Source organism: Taeniopygia guttata, chromosome 1 (genome assembly GCF_048771995.1).
Source record: "Taeniopygia guttata chromosome 1, bTaeGut7.mat, whole genome shotgun sequence".
In the NCBI taxonomy this organism is placed as follows: Eukaryota; Metazoa; Chordata; class Aves; order Passeriformes; family Estrildidae; genus Taeniopygia; species Taeniopygia guttata.
Genome location: NC_133024.1, coordinates 98,855,229 through 98,875,805, shown reverse-complemented (window position 1 = coordinate 98,875,805; position 20,577 = coordinate 98,855,229). Strand labels below are relative to the sequence as shown.

The following is a 20,577-nucleotide window of genomic DNA, read 5'->3' as shown; positions in this document are numbered from 1 at the left end:
TATTTTTTAAAGTGTACTGAGGTTTAATGCCTAGATGCTATATAGATCCAAGTTGAAAGTTCACATAGGGGAAATAGAGCAACTTAGAGCAAATAGAGCTCTATTTCCCTTATGTGAACTTTCAATTTGTTGTTTTCTCCTATGAATTAATTGCTTAATACTCTTAAAAGCCTTCTGTGTTCTACTTGGTAGTCTTTTGTTGGACATAGTATTAGTAGGATGGGGAAACACAAGGTGTTCTTTACCCTGGTAGCTGTTTTTTTAATCCCTTCAGAATACATGGAGATCCACTGCACATTAAAGTTCTTGTCATGAACAAGGTCAGCCATTACACACAGATTTGCTACCCTGTTTACTTCTTGTGTTCTGATTCAATTTAAGTCCTTCGTTACTCTTTGTAGGAATTATCTTAACCAGAAGTCCTGTTGCAGTTTACAAAGAGGGGAGAAAAGGAATCTGTTTATTCTCTTAAAATCTTTTGCTCCTTATATAAAAACAGATATAACAAATTAGTTATATATTCCAGTTTGTCTCCCGCAAATACAGTTAATTGTACATAAAGTAGAATAACTATATTATTTCTCATTGTTACTGCTTTTGAACTTTTTTGCATTACTTCTGTGGGGCTGTTCTAAAGAAAAAATATATTTCTAGGAATTTGTTTCTATTTTTCTTTCCAAGCAACAAACATTTTCTTTTTACAGTGAATATAATTTCATGTATTAATATAACTTCAAGTTAAAAATCTTAGGCAAAGGGAAATAACACTTTCTCAATGTGAGACTTTTCTCTAACCCTGGTAGCTTCACTCTGATTACCATTCCTTTCCCCATCTTTAGGAGATTTTTCAGTTGCCAATGTTTATTAAATAATTTTGATTAACTTGGAATGTAGCAGTTTATCACAGCACCGCTGGAGTCCAATGTTGGGCTTCTGTGTTTTTCATTCTTAGTTGTATTGACTGTTGATCAAGTATAAAACTACTCCCTATACCTGTATTTTAGTTTATAAACCCTGTAAAAGTCTGGGCTCATATTTAAATTGAGCTTCCAATAAATTTGGACTCTTCTATAGAAGTTTGGTTTTGTATCAACTGTTGCTATGTAAATGCTGGGTTTGATCAACAGAGTTGTTAAAATAAGTTTCTCACATGTGGAGAATTCTAATACTTTGAGTTAATATCTGCTTCCCAGAATACTTCAAAACTACCAGACTGAAACATGGTGTGATTCCAAACGCAAAACATATTTGTAGCAGGGTTGTCATGTGTTTGTTTTTGACCATTCAGATTTTAATTATGTGCAACAAAGTAATTTTTATTTGGCCCTGAATACTCATATTGCCAAAAAATACATGTACATATATATGCACGTACATATATATAGCTGAATACACAATATCATTCATTAATAATGCTACAGGCATTGGTGTCTGAAGTACCTTAAAGATGAAGAGCTGTATGGAATACTTGTGACTGTTTATGTAATAGTAAGAGGAAATACACTAAGGCATAAATTGCTGAGTAGTGAATTAGTTCTTAATAGCCTTGCCTACTTTCATTTTCAGTTGAAGTTTTCCAGGATGTACTTCTATGTCTGAGCACCTTCACTAACTGCTACAGTTTGTATGATGGAAACACACCAGCCTGTTAAAACCCTCTCACCTTCACATTCTTGTTAGTTCCTCAGGAATGTACTTAGTTCAAGTATTCATTCCCTACCCCCTCCCCCATATTTATTACCACCTGATAACTTATCAGTAGTCAGTCATCAATACTGGCAGTGGTACCCAGATGGAGGGTAGTAAAAGGTAATTAACTCCAGTGCTTCCATTCTTCCTTGTCTCTCTATTGTAGAAATGCTTCTGTTGAAAAGAATGCTTTTTACATGTTGCTGATGATTTTATATCTTGTTTGCCAGAGAGATTTTAATACTTAACTAGTGATTACAAAGGCATGCACTGCTGAAAAGAGGGGTTTTGCTTGTGTGAACAACTCAATTATACTGAAAGAAATTGGTAGATGCAGTGTGTTGTTGCATTAATTAAATATATACATGTGATGTATGAAACAGCTAAAAGATAAGACTGTGCATCATTTTGTGACACTTGAGTTTTGTACGGCGTGAAACTACAAATGATAGATGTTCTATACAAAAGAGAGGATTTGATTTATTTCTCTCAAAAGTCTAATTGCTCTGTTTTTTGTTTTTTGATGGCTTGAGTAATTCAGTATGGTGCTTAGAAGTTTGTGGTCATTTACTGTGCTAAGATGCTGAAATCGAGGATTTAATAATTGTAATATTTAAACTGAGCAGTCATGTATGTATTTTAAAGCAAATCTGTACAGACTTGCTCCTCTTCATTTGAAGTAGGAAAAATTTCCTTAACATTGGTTATGAATGAAAATGGTTTTTGTTGATTATCCTAGGTAAATTTTAGAAAATTATTTTGGAAATTATCCCCATTTTGTTCACCACTGTTCTTTTGTAGGATTTTTTTGTATTTTTTTTTAGTATTTGATTGCAGAACATCTAAATATCTAAAAATACATATTTTTTTAAAGGGATTTCCAAATAAAAAGGCCAATGAGTCTATCCACAAATCACACTTGCTTGTTTCTGTCACTATTTCAGTAATGATCAAAAACTAAAAAGCTGTGTGAATGTTTTTTTTTTTCTTAGGCCCTTGTAGTTTGGCCTCAGGCAGTATTTACTAGTCCTTCCACATGAAGAATAAAAGATAAGCTATCAATTAACCTTATTTTCTTTGCTATTTCAAACCCTTGCCTCATCCTACACCCAGAAGGGTGCTGACAGTGTTCATGTTGGTTGACTTGCCTTAGATGTTTAGAGTTGCTGTATAGATTAAAGCTTTTGGTTTTAGAATTAGCATATTTGGGAATGAAACTCTGTTGAATTTCCTGCATATGCTACGAGAATTTTCTTACTGGAGATGGAATGTGCTCATTGGAAACTATAGGTTTGAAAGTATGCATAATAATAGGTATTACGTTGTTCTTGAGATATGCCAAAACTCCTTCATTTTGTCATTAGCATTGGCAAAAGAAGATTCTTAAATTTAAGCCTCCCATGGGTAGGAGTATAAGGGATTTTCTCTGGTTTAGGAAACAGCCATTGTAAGCACCTTTTTATTACAATTTGCCTGAGAAACTGACCACAATGAATGCAATTAATTCATTCTTTACTTAATGTTTTTTCTTAAATATAGACTGTTGAAATAGACTGCCTTCCTAAGTTGGCAGTGGCATTATTTGCCTTGGCTGTGCTTGTCTTCCTCTGAATGTGCAACAAGAATGAATAATGGAATCTTTTATTATCATGGAGATCCAACTGCCTTGACTGCCATCTGCTCTTCACATTTAACTTTCATCTCAGTTTCAGGTAGTCAGCTTTGTTGATCAGTTGGTCACTGCAATTTTAAGACTTGATTTTAGGCACAGATAATGATCTACAATTACATTTTAGAAGATACATATATATGGTACCTCTCAGAGTTACTGTGAATGAAAAATGATAGATTGTTAGTACATTATTTGGGGAATAGGAAATGGCTGTGATTTTTATGGATTTGGAATCCCTTCCAACTCACAGAAGGACAAGTTGTAGTGTTGGTAGCTTTTGTAAAACGTGTTTCAGAACTCAGTCTCTGGAGATGTATTTATAGAAGAAAGGGTTTATAGTGCTGTTAGAGTATTTTGCACTCTGCGTGGTGCTCAAAAAAGTCATGGCAATCAGATGCAGTCCCAGGTGAGGGAAGCTTTGTACCCATTTTAAAGGGGGTAGGAAGGAGAACTCTGGAAATTACCAACCTGTCATCCTGACTGCTGTCCATACCTGGAAGGAGCTGTGCTAGGGCACATGGAAGACAGGGAGGGGATTCAGGACAGCCAGCATGGCTCCACCAAGGGCAAGTCCTGCCAACCCCTGCTGTGGATTGGCCTTTTATAATGAAGCAACTCCATCAATGGGCCAGGGGAGGGCTACAGATGTCATTTATCTGGACATAGTTCCCCATACAATTGCTTTTTCTAAATTCAAGAGGGTGTATTTTATGGGACAGTTACATCCAAAGGATAGTGGTCAGTGGCTTGGTGTCCCAAAGAATTTCAAAGGTGTTCCTCAGGGTCAGTAATAGGGCCAATGCTGTTTGATGTCGTGGTGAATGACATGGAGAGATTGAGTGCACCCTCAATAAATTTGCAGGTGACACCAAGCTGAATGGTACAGTTGAGACATGTGAAGGATGGGATGCCATCCAGAGGGACCTGGACAAAACTGGAGAAGTGGGCCCCTGGGAATCTCAGCAAGTTCCCTAAGACCAATTACAAGATGCTGCACTTGGGTCAAGGCAATCCCTGGTATCTGTACAGGCTGGAGGATGAACAGGTCAAGGGCAGCTCAGAAGGACTTTGGGGTGCTGGTGGATGAGAGGCTGGACATGGCCTGGCAATGTGTATTTGCAGCCCAGGAAGCCAGTTCTAACCAGGGCTGCATCAGTGGCAGTGTCCCAGCAGGTCAAGGGAGGGGATTCTGCCCTTCTACCCTGCTCTGGTGAGGCCCCACTTGCAGTGCTGCATGCAGCTCTTAGGAGAAAACCTCTAAAGACTGTGAATTTAATTGTAGCAGACAGGTCTGTAAACCTTGATATTTCTGTATTTTTAACAGATAATTTTAAACTGTCCTTCTTGCAGGAAAGCAGACTAGGCTTTCCTGCAAATACTGACCAAATCATACTTTCATGTTTAAAGCAATAGGAAGTATTCCAGAAAATCAATAGTAGAACCTGCATCTCTTTTTTCCAAATATTAATGGGGGAAGAGGAGGTTAACACTTTAAGATTTAAATATCTTCTTGAAAAAGTGGCATTGAGTATCCAGGAAGTTAGCATATCATGCTTTGACCTCTTCCCGTGCTCAGTCTGATTTTTTTGTTGTTGTTTCTTTAAGAGTTGTATGCATGTAAGATGTGACTAATTCTATCATAAAAGAATTCAAAATCAGAAGATCTTTAGACTCAGCGAGTTGAAGGAGTCTTTCATAATAGTGTTAAATATGCATTCATTAAGCTTTGCAAATCGAAACATCAGAAACTTTCAATTAAAAATAAGAGAAAGTAGCATAGGCAGTCCTTGCTGTCTCATGTGAATTCCAATACTGATCAGTTTGCAAACTGTGAACTTGATCATTTATTGACATAAGGAATTCTTGTAAAACTGTTGATTGTATATTAACAATACACTGAAACTCTTTGTAGATTATAATTCTAATAAGGATGTATTTATTCTTTACATTAAACTGATAGATTCTTTTCCAGAGACATTCTCTTGTCCTCCGCAATAGAAGCACTGTGTCAGGGTGATGCAGTGAAAATTTTGGCACTCTTTTAGCAGCTATGGCTGCACGTGCTGTAGCTGTTTTCAGGAGTTTAGTCATGTGCTGCTTGTCAATTAGCATGGTAAATTCAGTGAACAATTGCAGAAGGCTGCTTGAGAGTAGGGAGTATCTTATCTTCAATATCAGGTGCTCTTTCCAAATGCTCACCTTAATCTGCATTTTAATAGAACAAGTTCATTGGATGTGGCAGGATGTTGAAAAGATCAATGTTAATGTTTGGATCTTGAGATTGTGAGGAGAAAATTCCATTTTTACTCTGTTGTCTGAGATGATGTGTCACATTGAAGTGCTACTATCCTTTCCTAGAATTTTCACTACCTGTGAGATGGTGTTAGAGTGCCGGAGAATATTAGGTGAAAAGAATATGAATGTCCCCAGGAGGCATCCTGTTGTGCTTGGTTTTAGATTCTCATTTCTTTGTGGTCTTCTCTGTGTGTTGTACAGATGTTGGCGCACATTGCTGATATGTGTTTTAGGGCTTTTATTTATTTTTAAGGGAGAAGCTGTATTTTTTGTTGCCAAGATGTCTAGCAGCAGTAGTAGTTTTGGTGATGGATATCAAGATACAATAAAAGTGTGCATATTACATTTTATAAAGGCTGAACATTTGATATTAAAAGGCAAAAAAAATCAGAAGACCTTTTGTTCACATTTCTTTGAGAATTCTTAGTATGTTTGATGGATTGATTAAAGTGAAAATGTTGAACTTTCTGTACGAAAAAATACAACATGAAAGTGACTACTCAGCAAGTAACAATGGTGATTTGATAAATATGAATTTTGAATTAAATTGTTAAATTACTTAAAGGATGATAGGTTGAATTAAACTTTTCTTCACTAAACAAGTCTTATTATTAATGTTAATAATAATGCTGTGTGACAGTTAATCACTGAATGAAATATATGTAGATTTTGTGTTCTTTTATGCTTTTAATCTGTTCCAGTAATGAACAACTGCTCTTTAAAAAAAGTAAAATCTTTGAATTAATATTCCTTCATGCACAACTGAAGCTTTCTAAAGAACTCTTTACAACATACTCTTTTAAGGTACCAATATCCTGTATCTGGTTAAGAAATGAAAAGTAAACTTTAGAGATTTTTATTGCATCTCCTTGAAGTCTTTGAACAGATGTTTTTTTCTGGTGCATTTGTATTTGCTTTCTTAACAGCGCACTTTTAGGAAAACCTTTTAAAATTGTATTAATCTAAAGAATAGCAGTAGCTGAAACAGATTTAAGTGAAATAACTAAATATACTTTTGTATATTGTTTAGAATATTTTAAAGTCTTATTTTAAATGTAAACAAGCTATACATGATTGGGTGGATGTTGAGTTTTTATTTGCCTTCTTTTTTTTTAATTTAGTAATTGATATTACATTTTCACTGCTGCTTGATTTTGTTTGTAGAGCCAGAATGAAGACTGGGGAGGTTTGTCTGAGGATATCTTATGATTAAGAGCAATCTAAGGCATTAGCCCTTTTGACCCCATCTAAATGATTGGTAACTACCAAGTTTACCATTTTGGTGGCATGGATTAAATGGGTGCTATGCAAAGAGTGCTGCACGTGTAATTAAGTCCTTGCAAGGGTAAACAGAAAATGGGTGATGGGCTTAACTTTCTGCAACACACTTGCATGATGGTCTTTGAAGAGTGCTTTGAGTGTTTCCTTTTATTTTCCTTTTATGTACTAACCGCATCAACTTGAAATCTCTGACTTCTACTGGCTTTCTTTGGTGTTGATAATTAAGTGGGATAATGCAAGTTAGAGAAATGGATACCAAAGCTAATAACTAAACAGATGTTTGGCTTTGTTTACTTACAATCAGCTCATATAAACATGTATTTATTGGGAAATGAGCTGTTTACATCTGCTATGCAAAGAAAATGGGCCCTAAAAAGACTGGGTGCTGCTGCAATTGACTGTGTATCAAAATGCCGGATGCTGCATGACAGAACAAAGCTTATTTGCATATATAGTGCATTGCAACATATTTTTGTCCAAAGCATAAGTGGAATACGTTGTGGCAGTCCTACTAATAAAGGTAAGATTTTAATTTGCATAAAGAAAGTTTAAAACATACATGAAAATGATTTGCTGGAGAAAACTTAATTAGTCTGCTGCTTACTTGATATAATGATAAACAAGTAGCTCAGTAAACAGATTGGCTTTTGTAATGTTGAACTGTGATAATAGATCTAATTTCATATGCAGCTTTATAAATACCAGGATTTAGTTTCCAGATAAAAGAAAATAATTGTAGTAGGCAAAAGTATTTGTAACATGTTCAAAACCAAATTAACAGTTGGTGTATGGGTATTTTTACCAGTTAAGAGTTTCCTAGTATATGATACAGCCATTGATCTGTGTTGGGAAGAGGGGAGCAGCCAATAATCTGCTTGCATATTAGACCTGAAGAATTAGGGCAGTCAACAAGTCATTTTTTGGAAACAATTTCTTCATGAACTTGGACATATTCTAAAATAACTGTAAGGAAAACCTAAGTGCTCAAGCTTGATACTTACCACATTTTCCCCTCAATTTTATTGCTTTTTCTATGTACTTCATGATAGCAAGTTCACGTAAAAAGAGTGTGATTCTCATGGTGAGGTTAGAATTGAAACTGTGCCTGTAAAACTTCCCTTGTGATCAGAACTTTAAAAAGCTACCTAAATAGTTTGTCACCTGTCCTATGAACAGAGCTTAGGAGTCCTAATCTTTTTTTTTTTTTTTTTTTTTTTTTTGTGTCTCAGAAGGCTACAAAGACTAATTCGGGCACATAGAAACTCAGGCTTAGATAATTGTGTGACCCCAGTTTATTTGCCTACAGTATGTGCCTGAGTGAATTCTGTGTGTGGGCATAGTTTTGGTTGAAGAAATGTGCTTTGTCCTCATTAAATTAAACACAGTTGTATTATCTGATGCCCATGGAAGGCTGCTTCTTGGCCTGTGCTGTTCCCTGGCAGGAGTGAAGGAATAGTTGCTTTGTTCAGACTCTTAATTTACAAGGTTGTCATGGTTCCTCAGAATTTGGAGAAATAGAAATGGCATCTGCTGGGCTGAGTGGAGAGGGACTGGAGAGGGACAAGATAGATGGTTGCACATAATCAGAGATGGGGAATAGTTAGCCTGCAGTAAGGAGCTGCAGGTTGTATATAGGAATGAAGATCATCTGGGTTAAATAAAGATCTCCTGAGGTAAAGGAGGTTGCCTTAGGGCAAGGGGAGGAGTTTGACTCATAGCTTTGGTGTTTGGATTAACCTGATGTTTAACTAATTGGTTATACAACTTTAAATTACTTTAATCCTTGTTACTCTGAGGCATAACCAAGCCCCGAATGAGCAGAACTTGTTTTTTTTTGTTGGCTATTTTAGAGAGATTTTATTATAAAACTAGGGAGTTGAGTACTACATGTTCTATATGGCAATTGTAATAAGCCACATATTCAGAAGTAGTTGGTTTCATAGAGAATATAGTGAAATTTATAGTAAGCCTTGCATAATGTTGAAAAACCACGTGAAATCTTGATTTTGTGTAGACCATGCATCTTAATTCAAATTGCTCAGTGTAGAAATGCTGCTTTCTACTGAGAGCATTTTGCAGTGGTAAAGTCATGGTCTTGAGTCAGGATGCAGGTTGCTCATCACCCAAACTCATGCTGACAGTGACTCTTGTTGAGAAAGCTGGATCCATTCTTACTGCCGCCTTTGTGTTGATCTGCTTGCCCTGTGGTTCTGGGGCTCCTAGCTTGCTAGCCAAAACTTGAGCTCATGCAGAGGGAGCATGAGCGAAGTGCTAGGAGGAAAAAAGCAGTGGCACTGAAAAGGGAAGCAGAAAGAGCTGCTTTTGGCAAGCCAGGACTTCTGCTGGAGTTGATAGTACTGCTTAAATTACATCCTATTTTTTAAAAAAATCACAATATCTAAGTGCTTTAAAAAGCCAGTGTTCCACACATCTTGTCCCGACTCACTGTCTGCTATGAACTCCCAAGTCAGCATGCCTAGGTAGGATCTAATTTACTTGTCATATGCTGCACCCCTGCTGTTGGCCTGAGTCATAGGAGTGCAATGAGGAGCTTCAGTAGCAGTATTGACTTTCGGAATTTTCAGCTGTTCTTTCTCTCCCTCTTTCATTTGTGCCAGAAAAGCTATTTATACAACCATTCTAGAACTGGATTTCATATCCCTTTAAACAGATCCAATTCAGATTGCTTATTTTTAAAAACATATAGCCAGCAGCTTTTCTTTTCCATGTTTACAACTTGTGCCTGCAAACATTTGTCCAAACAACTGTAAGAACACAAAGTGCTGTAGTACCAGGAAGGAAGGGGGATGCTTAAATGCCATTGCCATGGAAGCTTAATAGTATTGGACGTGACATGGCTTGTTGCAGCAGTATATTCTGGTCAGCTCTTCAAAGATAACAGCCCTGAAGTTGGAGAAATGCTTCCTTAAGCGAAGGAGAATAAGCGATGCAAACCTGTATTTGCAGTGCTGAAAGAAAACATTAATGAATCCTAGTGTGCATAGTTTGGCAGTTTGCCAAACATACAGACACTGTTGGATTATCTGATGAAGAACTCAGTGATTTTTAATAATTTTGGCTCTAACTTCACAATACAAAGTATTCAGCCGTAATATGTGCTTAAAGTAGTTGTGTTTTTGTGGTGCCGAGGTGGAGCCTCTGGTGGATTCTTAGAACCATCCTTACTGCGGAAGGCTGGGCTCTGCTTGCTCCTGGCTCGCTGCATAGCAACTGATCGGCACACGTGAAGGAGAGCGTCCCAGAGTGATTATCACCTCTGAGCTGGCAGATCAGAGCAGCAGCTAAGAGGCAGGAAGCGCCTGCTATTATCCGGTTATATAGTTCACAAAAGCTCCAACTGATCTTTGTAGCGCTTTTGGGAGAGAGGCAGGCAGGCCACTGCTGTCACAGCCTTCTGCTCTGGTCTGTTGAGGCGATGTTTTAGAGCCACAGTATGTCCATATGCTCGGATGTTTTGCTGAATAACATTTGCAGGACAGCTTGCTTTTTCATACTCTAGTTGAGAATTCTGTTGACTGGTTTGCATCGATCTTGGAGATTTTTTTTGTTTTCTCTGTATAGAAAGCTGCAGACAAGATCTTGACTAGGAGTTGGTATTCTTCTTATTTGTTTACTTGTGGGCTTTTTATTCTTTGTTCTTTTTTTTGTAAGAGCATTGTAGTTAGTACTTATCTTTGAAGATGTTCAATGTTTCTAGGTTCTCTGAGAAAACGCTTGGCTCTTCTTTGAAAGTAAAGATAGAATTTTGTAATAAAAGTGCCCTAGTGGGAAATATTAAGGCCAGACTAGATGGGCCCTGAGCAACCTGACCTATTGGAAGGTGTCTCTGCCTATGGCACAAGGATTGGAACCATATGATCTAAAATCTCCCTTCAGCTCAAACCCATCTATCTAACAGAAGTCTCTGAACAGTTAGCTAACCAAAGGTTGGGAAACAGGTACTCTCCTGTTTTGAAATCCTTGAAAAGGCAAGTGAACAACAGCAATTTCCTAAAGCAGCCGTTTATTAGAAATATTGCCTAATAATGATTCGGAAGTGGAGTGTACAAGTAATCGCTTTTGAAGCATTGTTAAGGAAGTGCTTGTTAAATGTGACTCTCTTCCTAGTGCAAAAACTTCATGTTTCCTAACATAAACCCTCATCTTCTGCTTTTGATTTCCCAATAGCCCGCTTCTGTAGAATTCTTCCCAAACTTCCATACACTCCATGAACCCACACCTTGTATGTTGTTCAAGCTAGGGTTTTGTTAGATGCTTAGTGAAGAAAAAATCAAATCTTTATCAAAAGGTGGCAGTTCTAATTTTTGTATGCAGTTTAACATGGTTTGCCTTCACAGGCTTTGTGCTGGTTTTGATGGGTAAGAAGTTAAAATAATAACCTAAGCAAACTTTCCCTGAAAAAGGTCGTGTGAAGTATTGAAGTCTGTGTCACTGCCAGGAGATGCCATCAGTAAAATTGCAGCCCTGCAACATACTGAACTTGAGGCAGTTTGGTGTAGACATAAAGAATTTCTTTCCTCTCTCTTGCCTGAGGAAATAGCACAGTTTTCTTGTCCACTACAAACATAAAATACCTTACACTGCAGCAAATAAATAATTCAAGGTAGATGTTAGGCAAATTTTCCAGTGGTGATGATAATGTAGCATTTAAGTAGATTGCCTGAGGCACAATAAAAAGGCATCACTTGATGCCTTTAATAGATGAAATATCTCTCAGGAAAGTTATAGGTATACTGTTTGGGGGACTGGATTAAATGAAGGCTATTCTAATTTTATTTTGGCTATGATTTTTAGTTAGTTTGGGTCATGACAGAGTTGGTTTGAGAAAATGTCAGTTGGGTTGGATTGGATAAATAGTTCTGTTTACTCAGATAAACGCTACCATTTTTCTAATTTAAAAAATCTCCAATGACTCAGGCTGACAATTTCAGAGAGTATTATTAGCTTTTTAAAATGAGTTGTAAACACAGATGTCATTTTGAAGAAGATTAATTCTAGTAACTTTTAAAATATTGCAATTCTACAATGTGCAGCTTGTGTTGTAGAGCTGTTACTTTTCTGGCAGTACTAGGATCTAAGACCTGTGTGTTAAAGTCAGATAAATGGTTTGCATCCAGAGTTCTACGTGATGATTTTTCAGAGATGGTATTTCATGTTATTTTGCCCTTATATTGTGCTGTGAGGATACCACTGCCTCTTCCCTAGCTTCTAGATCAACTAATTCATAAACTCATTAGATCTAGATTGTTATCTTAAATGGCATCTGAGCTTGTGAAGCATGTCCTTGAGGTCTGCACATTCCCACCGAAGGAAAGCAAGGTAGTGTAGATACTGATCGCAGAATTTGACAACTGTCCATTCCCCATACTCTCTTTTCTGGTATTCAGGCCAGCTGCTCTGGATTGTAATGTAGTAGTGGGCACAAAAAAAGATCAGTAATAGTTCAGACTTGTGATGGCAAACAATTTGTCACAACTTTATTTTCCTTTCAGTTGTTTGTCAGGCTGCCCACAGTGCCAGGCCCTCTGTGTGGGACACCTCTGTCCTGGGTGTCCTTGGTGGGGTACAGAGGCCTCACTGGAATGCCAGTTTTATTTCTCAATATTGCTGTGTTACCACTTTGTGTCTCCATTACAGTTGTCTTCCATTTAATCTTTTAGTTTAACTTCCACAAGGTCAGTTTATTGCTAGTCTAATTGCAGGTGGTGTTTACATGTTCTGTAAACTAAAAAGCCACCGGGAGTGAAATAACCACTTTCTTCCTGTTGTTGTCTGACAGTCTGTCTTGATTTATCAGTAAACTCTTAAGTTTCTGTGAAGATGAGGCACTAATCCCACAACAGTAATGTAGTCAATAATCTAATTTTGTGTACTATGATTTTAACATCAAAGATGGCAAATTCCTCAAGGTATAAACCATTGACAATACAAACAGGGTGGGGAATATCCCAGGACTGTGTGGGACTGTGCAAGCTGGGAAAGTACATAAATGAGCACTTCCATGGCCTTATTTGTTGATATTTAAACATCATTTGTTGATATTTACAGTTGTGTAAAATAGGATGTAGTCAGTGTTTCCAGACCAAAAAGGGATGCTTAAGAATGTGTACACACATAATCCTTGAATACAACAGTGGGTTGCAGTCAGCTTCATAAGAATGAGCTGCTGTCATTCTTTCTGTCCAGAGAGCTAATGTAAAAATAAGGAGAAGTCTGTTAGGAGCTTTGACAGGCATTGCAGTGAAGACACCAACTTTGATGGTTCCACATTTCCAATGGTACAAGGAAGAGGGGAATCACATGTGTGCATATGTAACTCAGATAAAATTTGGACATTTTAGATTATTACAGTATGCCTGTTCTTCATTTGTCTTCATGAACAGTCACCAGTGTAAGTACAGCAGAAGTTTTCCCTAGAGACCTTTCTGGGAATATTAGTCTGTGAAGGCTCCAGGAATTCTGAAGTTAGTACTTTCTTTCTAGTCAAAAATCCTACTCCCTTAAAACATACACTGTTACCATGCAATGCCTTTTCCAGTTAGGAATATTCCTGAGTTTTGATTTTAATGTAGACTGATGCTTTTTACTTAGGCCATGCAAGAGGTGTTAAGTGTTGAAATTCACATTTGTAATTCTTTATTATATACCAAATTCTTTTGAATCTAAAATTTATAGCATGAATCATATAATTTACTTGTAAAGGACAGAGTGATATAGGTGCTATAGCTACTGGATTTGTAGTTAGCCTTGTCAGGGTAATTTAAGCTACTGTGATATGATCTTCAGGTTACTGATACTGAAAAACAGTATAAGAACTATACAACTTCTGGAATATTTTTATTGTGCTTTTTTGTAATTTGAGAATAGAATTTTAAAACGTGGAAGCTTGGACATGTGAATAAACTGAAATGGCACAGAGGAGACAGTTTTAGAAGTCTGTGGGAACTCTCTCAGTTCCATTTTAAAACTTCTGCCATTCTGGGAAGTGGGATACGAAAATAGATTGAAGATTGTAATTGGTGCAGGATCAAAGATGGAAACTGACATGTAGAAAGTTGAGTTTTGTGTGTTTTCATTGCAGAAAAAGTTTAATCAGAATATGTGGGGCTGATGCTCCTAAATTACTGTTACTCCATTATTAAGATTGAGTGTTGCTTTCTTTCTATCTCATCTTTCAGCAGATTGAATACTAATGTTCATACCAGTCATACAAGAGTATGTTGAATTCAGCAGGATAATCCAAAAGCAAAGAAAACTTTGCCTGATTTGAGAAGTGTATCAGAGGCCTCAATTTTTCTAAACAGACTCTCTTTCTACAAAATACAATTTTTGTCACGATTAATGCCACCGCTGTACTACCCTGGCATGGTGTGCTCACAGCCATGTTCTGGAGGCCTGGTACCTCTAAATGTGTGTTTTATTAGAGCAGATGTGGTGGGTGATGTCAGATGCCACTTAGCTCAGTGCCTGTTTCTGACAGAAGCCAACACGCAGTGCCTGATGCAGGGACAAGTAATAGATAGGGTGGTCCATCTCTGGAGTGTCAAACTATTCTTGGCTAAGAAGAAACTCTGAACTTATGTAATTAAGTATTTATCATATGAAGTTTTTCTATCTGTTGTTGGACACAGCATGCAAGTATGGGGAGGGTAAAACAATGATTCTCTCCACTACCCTTTGCCCTGGACATCTAGAGTAGTCAAAAATACAATATTGTATTTCTGTATCAAATGTCCTTTTAATGTCAGAGATACAATAGTGAGGTAATATTTTTGTTTTCTTGCATATCTGTCCACCTTTCTATTATGTATAAGAATATGTACATTTCTTTTGTAGCCACGTCATGAATACTTTAATGTACCAGTGTACTAAATGGCTTCATTCATCATGCATGCAGAATTTCAGAGGAGATAGACCTGTGACTTACTCATGACAGAACATTATCATCAGCTTGCTGAATCCAGTCATCCTGAATCTAATAGAATGCCACAACCATTCTCTGCTGTTGTACTTTCCTCTTCCCCCTCTGTTTTACAGTGTTGTCTCTTCACATGTCTCATTCCAACAAAACTTGTGCTTGTTGCCATATGGTTTAACTTTTTTATTGTGTGTAAGCTTGAAGTGTTATGCTTAAAAGTTCTGTAGCATTTTCTGAGCTAAACATCTATATACTGCAATACCTATATTGTAACATTACTCAACCCACATTTATATTTTAAATAGGTTGTGGTGGTATTTAAACATATTCTTAATTTAAGTCTGTAGGTGAAGTTAAGACTTACAGAGAAAATAGTGAAGAAGTATCGTTTGAAATGTGTATACACACAAGTATTAAATGATGCTGAATTAAATTCTGTGTAGACCATGCATCTTAATTAAAGGTGCACATAACACTATCCCTTTCTGAAGACTGACACAATAGTGTGACTGACCTTACAAGAAGGAAGGGGCAGAATTACTTAGGTCAAAGAGAATGATGGGTAAATCTGAAATGAAAACATTTGTATCTAAATGTGCAGATTGCTCTTGTGAGTAATTTAACTGTTACTGCCACTGAAAGAGAGAACAGTATCATTGCTTTACGAATGAATAATGGAATCACAGAATCATTAAGGCTGGAAAAGACTTCTAAGCCTATTGAGTCGAACCATTAATGGTTAGGGTTGGAAAGATCTAAGTCCATTAACTTGTAATATGCCTTCTTAAAGTATACTTGCAATATGCCTTCTTAAATGGGCATTTCCAGTTTTAAATGCAGGCTGCCTTGTGTATGGGAAAACTGCCATGAGGGTGAATATAAGTGCCTTCAGTTGAAAAATGGGCAGAATGAGAGGACATGTAATGTGTCCTGTTTGTAACCTAAAAAAACCTAACCTAAACCCAGTACTGATTCTGAAAATAGTTTCCATGAATTATCAAGGAGGCAGTTTCTAAAACGAACCACAAACAAGCTAGTTCCTTGTACTATATGTGGTAATGCACTACCTTCCAAATGTTAAACTGACAAAAAAATGGGGGATTTAGGGGATTAGACAAAAGATTTGGATTGGATTTGCAGCATTCTGAAATCTTAGAAAACAAGATCATAGGAGTGGTTTTCCATTTCCAAGTTTGCCTTTTTTCTGTAAGCCATTAACAATGTGTTTGGATGTCTTGTTAATGCTGCTTTAGCCTGCATTATTTCATGCCTGTTGGCTTAAAATGCTGTGCATTGAGCTGTAATGAGATGCTGTTTTTCTTGTTATCTGTATACAGCTGCTTGCTTCTAAATGACTAGGTAATGAATTAGCTTTTCTGGCATGTTTGAAATAAAGTATTGCATGCACTTTTGTCTCATGTGAATGACTTTTTTCCTCATCTGTGTTCTGATATTTTAAATTTGTTGTTTGCCTTGGGTGATTCTGAGCTGCAGGTAGTATATAGCACTGCAGAATGCTTTACCTAAGAATTGGATAAAATGTTTGACACTTAGTAAAACAAATAATGTGAATGAAACATAATTAATTCTATTTGTTTCTTAAAAGTAATAATTAATGAAGTTATTCTTCTAGCAAAAGACATTAACCTTCAGGTGTTCCTTGAGATTATATTAATGATGAGGAAGGCACATATGTCTAAAGATTACTTTAGTGAAAAAAAAAAATTAAAATATGTCTGAGTTCTATGGGTGATGTATCTGTGGACATGTAGCTCGTGTCCTTGAAATGGATTGCTTTTAATGGTTAGCCAGTGACCTTGATTTACATGAAGAAATGTAGTGTTTAAGTATATGCCTTCTGAAAATCATCTCGGACTTTGAAATGGCAGTGAGAACAGCAATACTAAACTGCTCTAAAAACAGTGGCAGCACTGCTCTGTACTTCTTCACAGCTATAAAGAACTTTGTTTTCAGGTAACTTGGTAAATATCCTGTTGTACTCCTGAGTAACTCTTAAGTGTCCACTGCTGGTGAATCAATTTAAAATTAAAAAGTTAATTTATTTCAAATATTTTGAAGACCCTGAAATGCTTGAGAAGTTGTATTCTTGTAGAATGCTCTTGAGTTTCGGTGCCATAGTTAGTTAACAGTATAGGATTTCTTGAGTAAAATACCTTACCTTGGTGGATAGGGGAGGTGTGCGTTTTCTAAAATGAATGTAACAAAGTAATCTGGGAATATAACACAAAAAGTTACATTAAAAATGCTATATAGCCATTTCTTCAGTCAGTGCCTCCTTTTGGGGATCTGTTAAAATACATGTAAATCTTTAATCCTGCCATCCTGTCTGGCTTTGTCAAGGTCACTGCAGTTCTAAGGATATTTAAACATTGCATCAGTAAGGGGAGAAAAACAAGCCAACACTTCATCTTTAATACACCAAGTATCTTGTTTTCAGATTTAACTTGCCTTTTTATTGCAATTTTTTATTTCCTACTGGATTTTAGAAGCCATCTCAATATGCTTGTTCCAAGCTCTGACTGATTTTTGAATGAAGTTTACTTAAAGTATCATAGCTTATTCCTTCACTGCTGAATCACCTTATACATGAGCTGAATGATGATAGTAAACTTGATCATTTTGTGCGACACAGTCAAGGCTGATAGAGACAATATTCTGATGTTATTTGCAAGGTTTGAGGTGCTTAATTTTGTGTTTTACCTACATTATTTTTCTAATAGATATTTGCAAAGCAGTTGAAAAATAATTTTTTGGCTGCCTTAACTGTTATCTGCATTTTTTTTTTCTGCTGCATGACATGTCTTGTTTTAGGATGCTAAAGTAAGTTTATTCATACTCTTGATGTTAAAGCTTTTGTTTAGATACGGACACAGTATCCCCTTTTATTTATCATGGTATTGTTCATAGTTATTTAAAAAAAGCTCAGCCTGATGTTTCTAGTTAAAGCCATTTCCTTTCAGATGAAAGTAATGAATACAAAGCTGATGATTTTTGGAATTTGGTATTAAACAACTTTCTCTGAATCGAAGGAAAGCTTTCTAAGATTAGAATTAACCCAACAGTTATGCCTGGTGTAGAATAATAAAATTCCTGTCCTAAAAACCCTTTCATCTTTGAAAGGGATCAATTTGACACCAGGCATACCAAGGTACCGTGAACTGCTTTTATTAATTAAACATGGGATCACTGTATGAAAAACCAAACAAACTAAAACACTTTTATAAAGATCTTAAGGGATACTGTATCTTAGTGGCATCTGTAGTTTCATTCATCCACTTATTTCTTATTCCCAAACAGATTTTTTTAGACCCTTGAAACAATTCACCACTAAGTTCACTGACTCCATTGCAAGATCCTTCCCCATCCCTTCCTAGTTCCTATCTCTGTTACTCGTTTATGATTTGTTCTCTGCTGATAGATCTAAATTGTTTTATTTTTATTATGCTTAAAGGCCATAAAATCTACCAGCTATTCCTGTGAACCATGGCAGACTAAATAACAGCTTTGTGACTTGTGCAGCTAATACCATGTTTGCAAACTGCAGTGCTTCCATGTTTTCATGTCTTTCCAGCTTTCTTTTCCAATTCAGCATCTTCCATACTAACTCATGTACAGCGCTGCTCAGTAGAAACAGTGTTCATTTACTACTGTCTCAAATTTTCCCTCCCTAGGAAGCTGAGACCCCACGTAGTGTACTTGAAGAAATTGGATTGACATAAATCTTCTCTTCAGCTGATGCCATCTCAGTGTTTCATACTGTAAATGTTCACTGCCTTCATTGTAATGTTTAGCTAATGGTGTAAGATGCTGTTTGTCAGTATTACTGTTTTGCTAAGCTGCTTCATTCAGGCCTACAAGAACAATACAAAAATACTTCTTTTTAAAAAGGGAACAAGAAATCTAAGTTCAGAATTTATAAATGAAAGGAATTAGATTTAAATTGACTCATTGTTTCCCTTCACTGCATTTATAGGAAAATTGCATTTGACTTCGATAAGCCTACTGTTTTTTATAAGAGAATTTGACTTCAGGAAATGTATTATTATGACATAAGCATAGCCTACTTAAATGAAAAGAAACTACATGGACAACTCCAAATATGAAATGCTATGGTGTAGAAATTATGTTTATGCAACCAAAGAATTTGTTCATCTACATTTTAGTCACCACTTGTGATTATTCTGCTTATTTCAGTTCTTGCATAAAGATTGGAAATACCTGTTTACTACTGAATTTGTCATTATACCAAAGAATCCTGCCAGGATCTGCATATCAAACTGGTAAAAAACTGTTAAGGTGATAACTGCTTTTTAAAGAAAACTGATCCAACTCACTAGACATGAAGGTGTATTTTAGTGTAGCTACCTTGAGCAAAACTGTGCAAATTACTATACTCTAAAGGGAATGCATGTAGGAGAGAAGGGAAACCAACCCAGACTGAATAAGGAAACTGTTTTTACGTCTGATATTGGCTTACTTTGACCATGAACACAAGAAAAGGAAAGTCAGCTTTATAACTGAATAGAGAGATGCATAATGAAAACTGAATACTTTCAAAGTAGAAGCTTTATGGAAGGGACCTTTTATTACTTTATTTTGAAGTCTACCAATTAATTTGTAATTTTTGGTGTTTTGTAGTTATGCTTTATTGGGTGTATAGGTACCTTTAGGACACACTAAGTGTCAAAGTAATTTAACTGCTTTTCTTGATCAACACGTTAAACATGTGACACATCCCTTACAATACTCCTGCATGATGTAGTTGAAACAATGAATTTGCAGTGAGAGCTCTTAAACATTAGATTTGTATAGCATATTCACTACAAATCATGTAAACTGATACCCAGTAATATTTTGACACTTTGAGCAGACTCTCAGTAATTATGGACTGAGCCTGTTTCACTAGCAGAAATGTGATTTGTGTGTGATTTTGAGGGAGACAGGGGCAGTCTACACCTGGGAGTAGCCAAGTTCTGTTGCCTGTCCCCATGGAGGGGAGGTTCCCCCCCTCCACCCAGACACCTTCCCCTAGGAGTTATGGCTTGTTCGCCCAAGTGGTGCCATGCTTTCACACAGCTTAGCTCTGGCACTGCTGCTGGCAGCGGCACTTGTGTGGCCAGCTGGAGAGTGGGTTCAGTAGTACCCAGCCAAAGGAAAAGTGCAGTGGTGCCACTTTTAAGGCCCCAGAGCCAGACCCCAGCATCAATACTTGAGCCACTGCAGCAGCCAGCCAGGCCCAGCCTGTGTGTGCCACTCCTGTGGCAGTTCCAGGCTGCTGCCTGTGAACTCGAGCCATTAGAACTTGTCTACGGATGCCCATTCTAGGATTTACACACAAATTCCAGATGACCAGAGGCTGTTTTTGTCCCAGGGCATTTCCCCAGTGCACAGTTGGCAGGGATAGATGAGGGTAGAGGGGTAGTGAAAGGACCCTGTGTGTAAGATTGTAGTGGTAAAATGGATTTAAGTCAAACCAGAAGCAATTTTATATGTATTAAACATGTTTTTAAAGTTTACACTGTCACTTGTATGTGCTTGGCTGGATTAAGCTTTGTTGTGATTGTGACAAACTGTTTGACCTCTGTCATATTGGTTTAATTGTAATAAATGTCCATTTTTACACCATTGCTGTGTTCATATGTAATTAGTGCCTGTATTAACAGAGGAAAGAAGAGGCCAC

At 36.8% G+C, this 20,577-nt stretch overlaps 1 protein-coding gene across 6 annotated transcripts in view; it reads left to right on the top strand.

Moving 5' to 3' along the window:
• The window catches only part of AP1S2 (adaptor related protein complex 1 subunit sigma 2), a 31,055-nt gene extending 10,533 nt beyond the window's left edge, over nucleotides 1–20,522 (top strand). For 2 of the 6 annotated variants that reach the window (XR_012057674.1, XR_012057675.1), the window contains exons 5-6: nucleotides 14,795–17,717; nucleotides 18,569–20,522. Coding sequence is in view for 4 of the 6 variants with exons in the window: in XM_002197367.7 (XP_002197403.2) it covers nucleotides 18,569–18,616 (48 nt within the window). In the remaining 2 variants the exon portion in view is untranslated. Of the gene's footprint in view, nucleotides 1–401; nucleotides 2,606–6,820; nucleotides 6,915–14,794; nucleotides 17,718–18,568 lie in introns of those variants that run through there. The other 4 variants (XM_002197367.7, XM_072934192.1, XM_030281337.4 and 1 more) reach the window with 3 other exon arrangements.
• The last annotated feature ends 55 nt before the right edge of the window (nucleotides 20,523–20,577 follow it).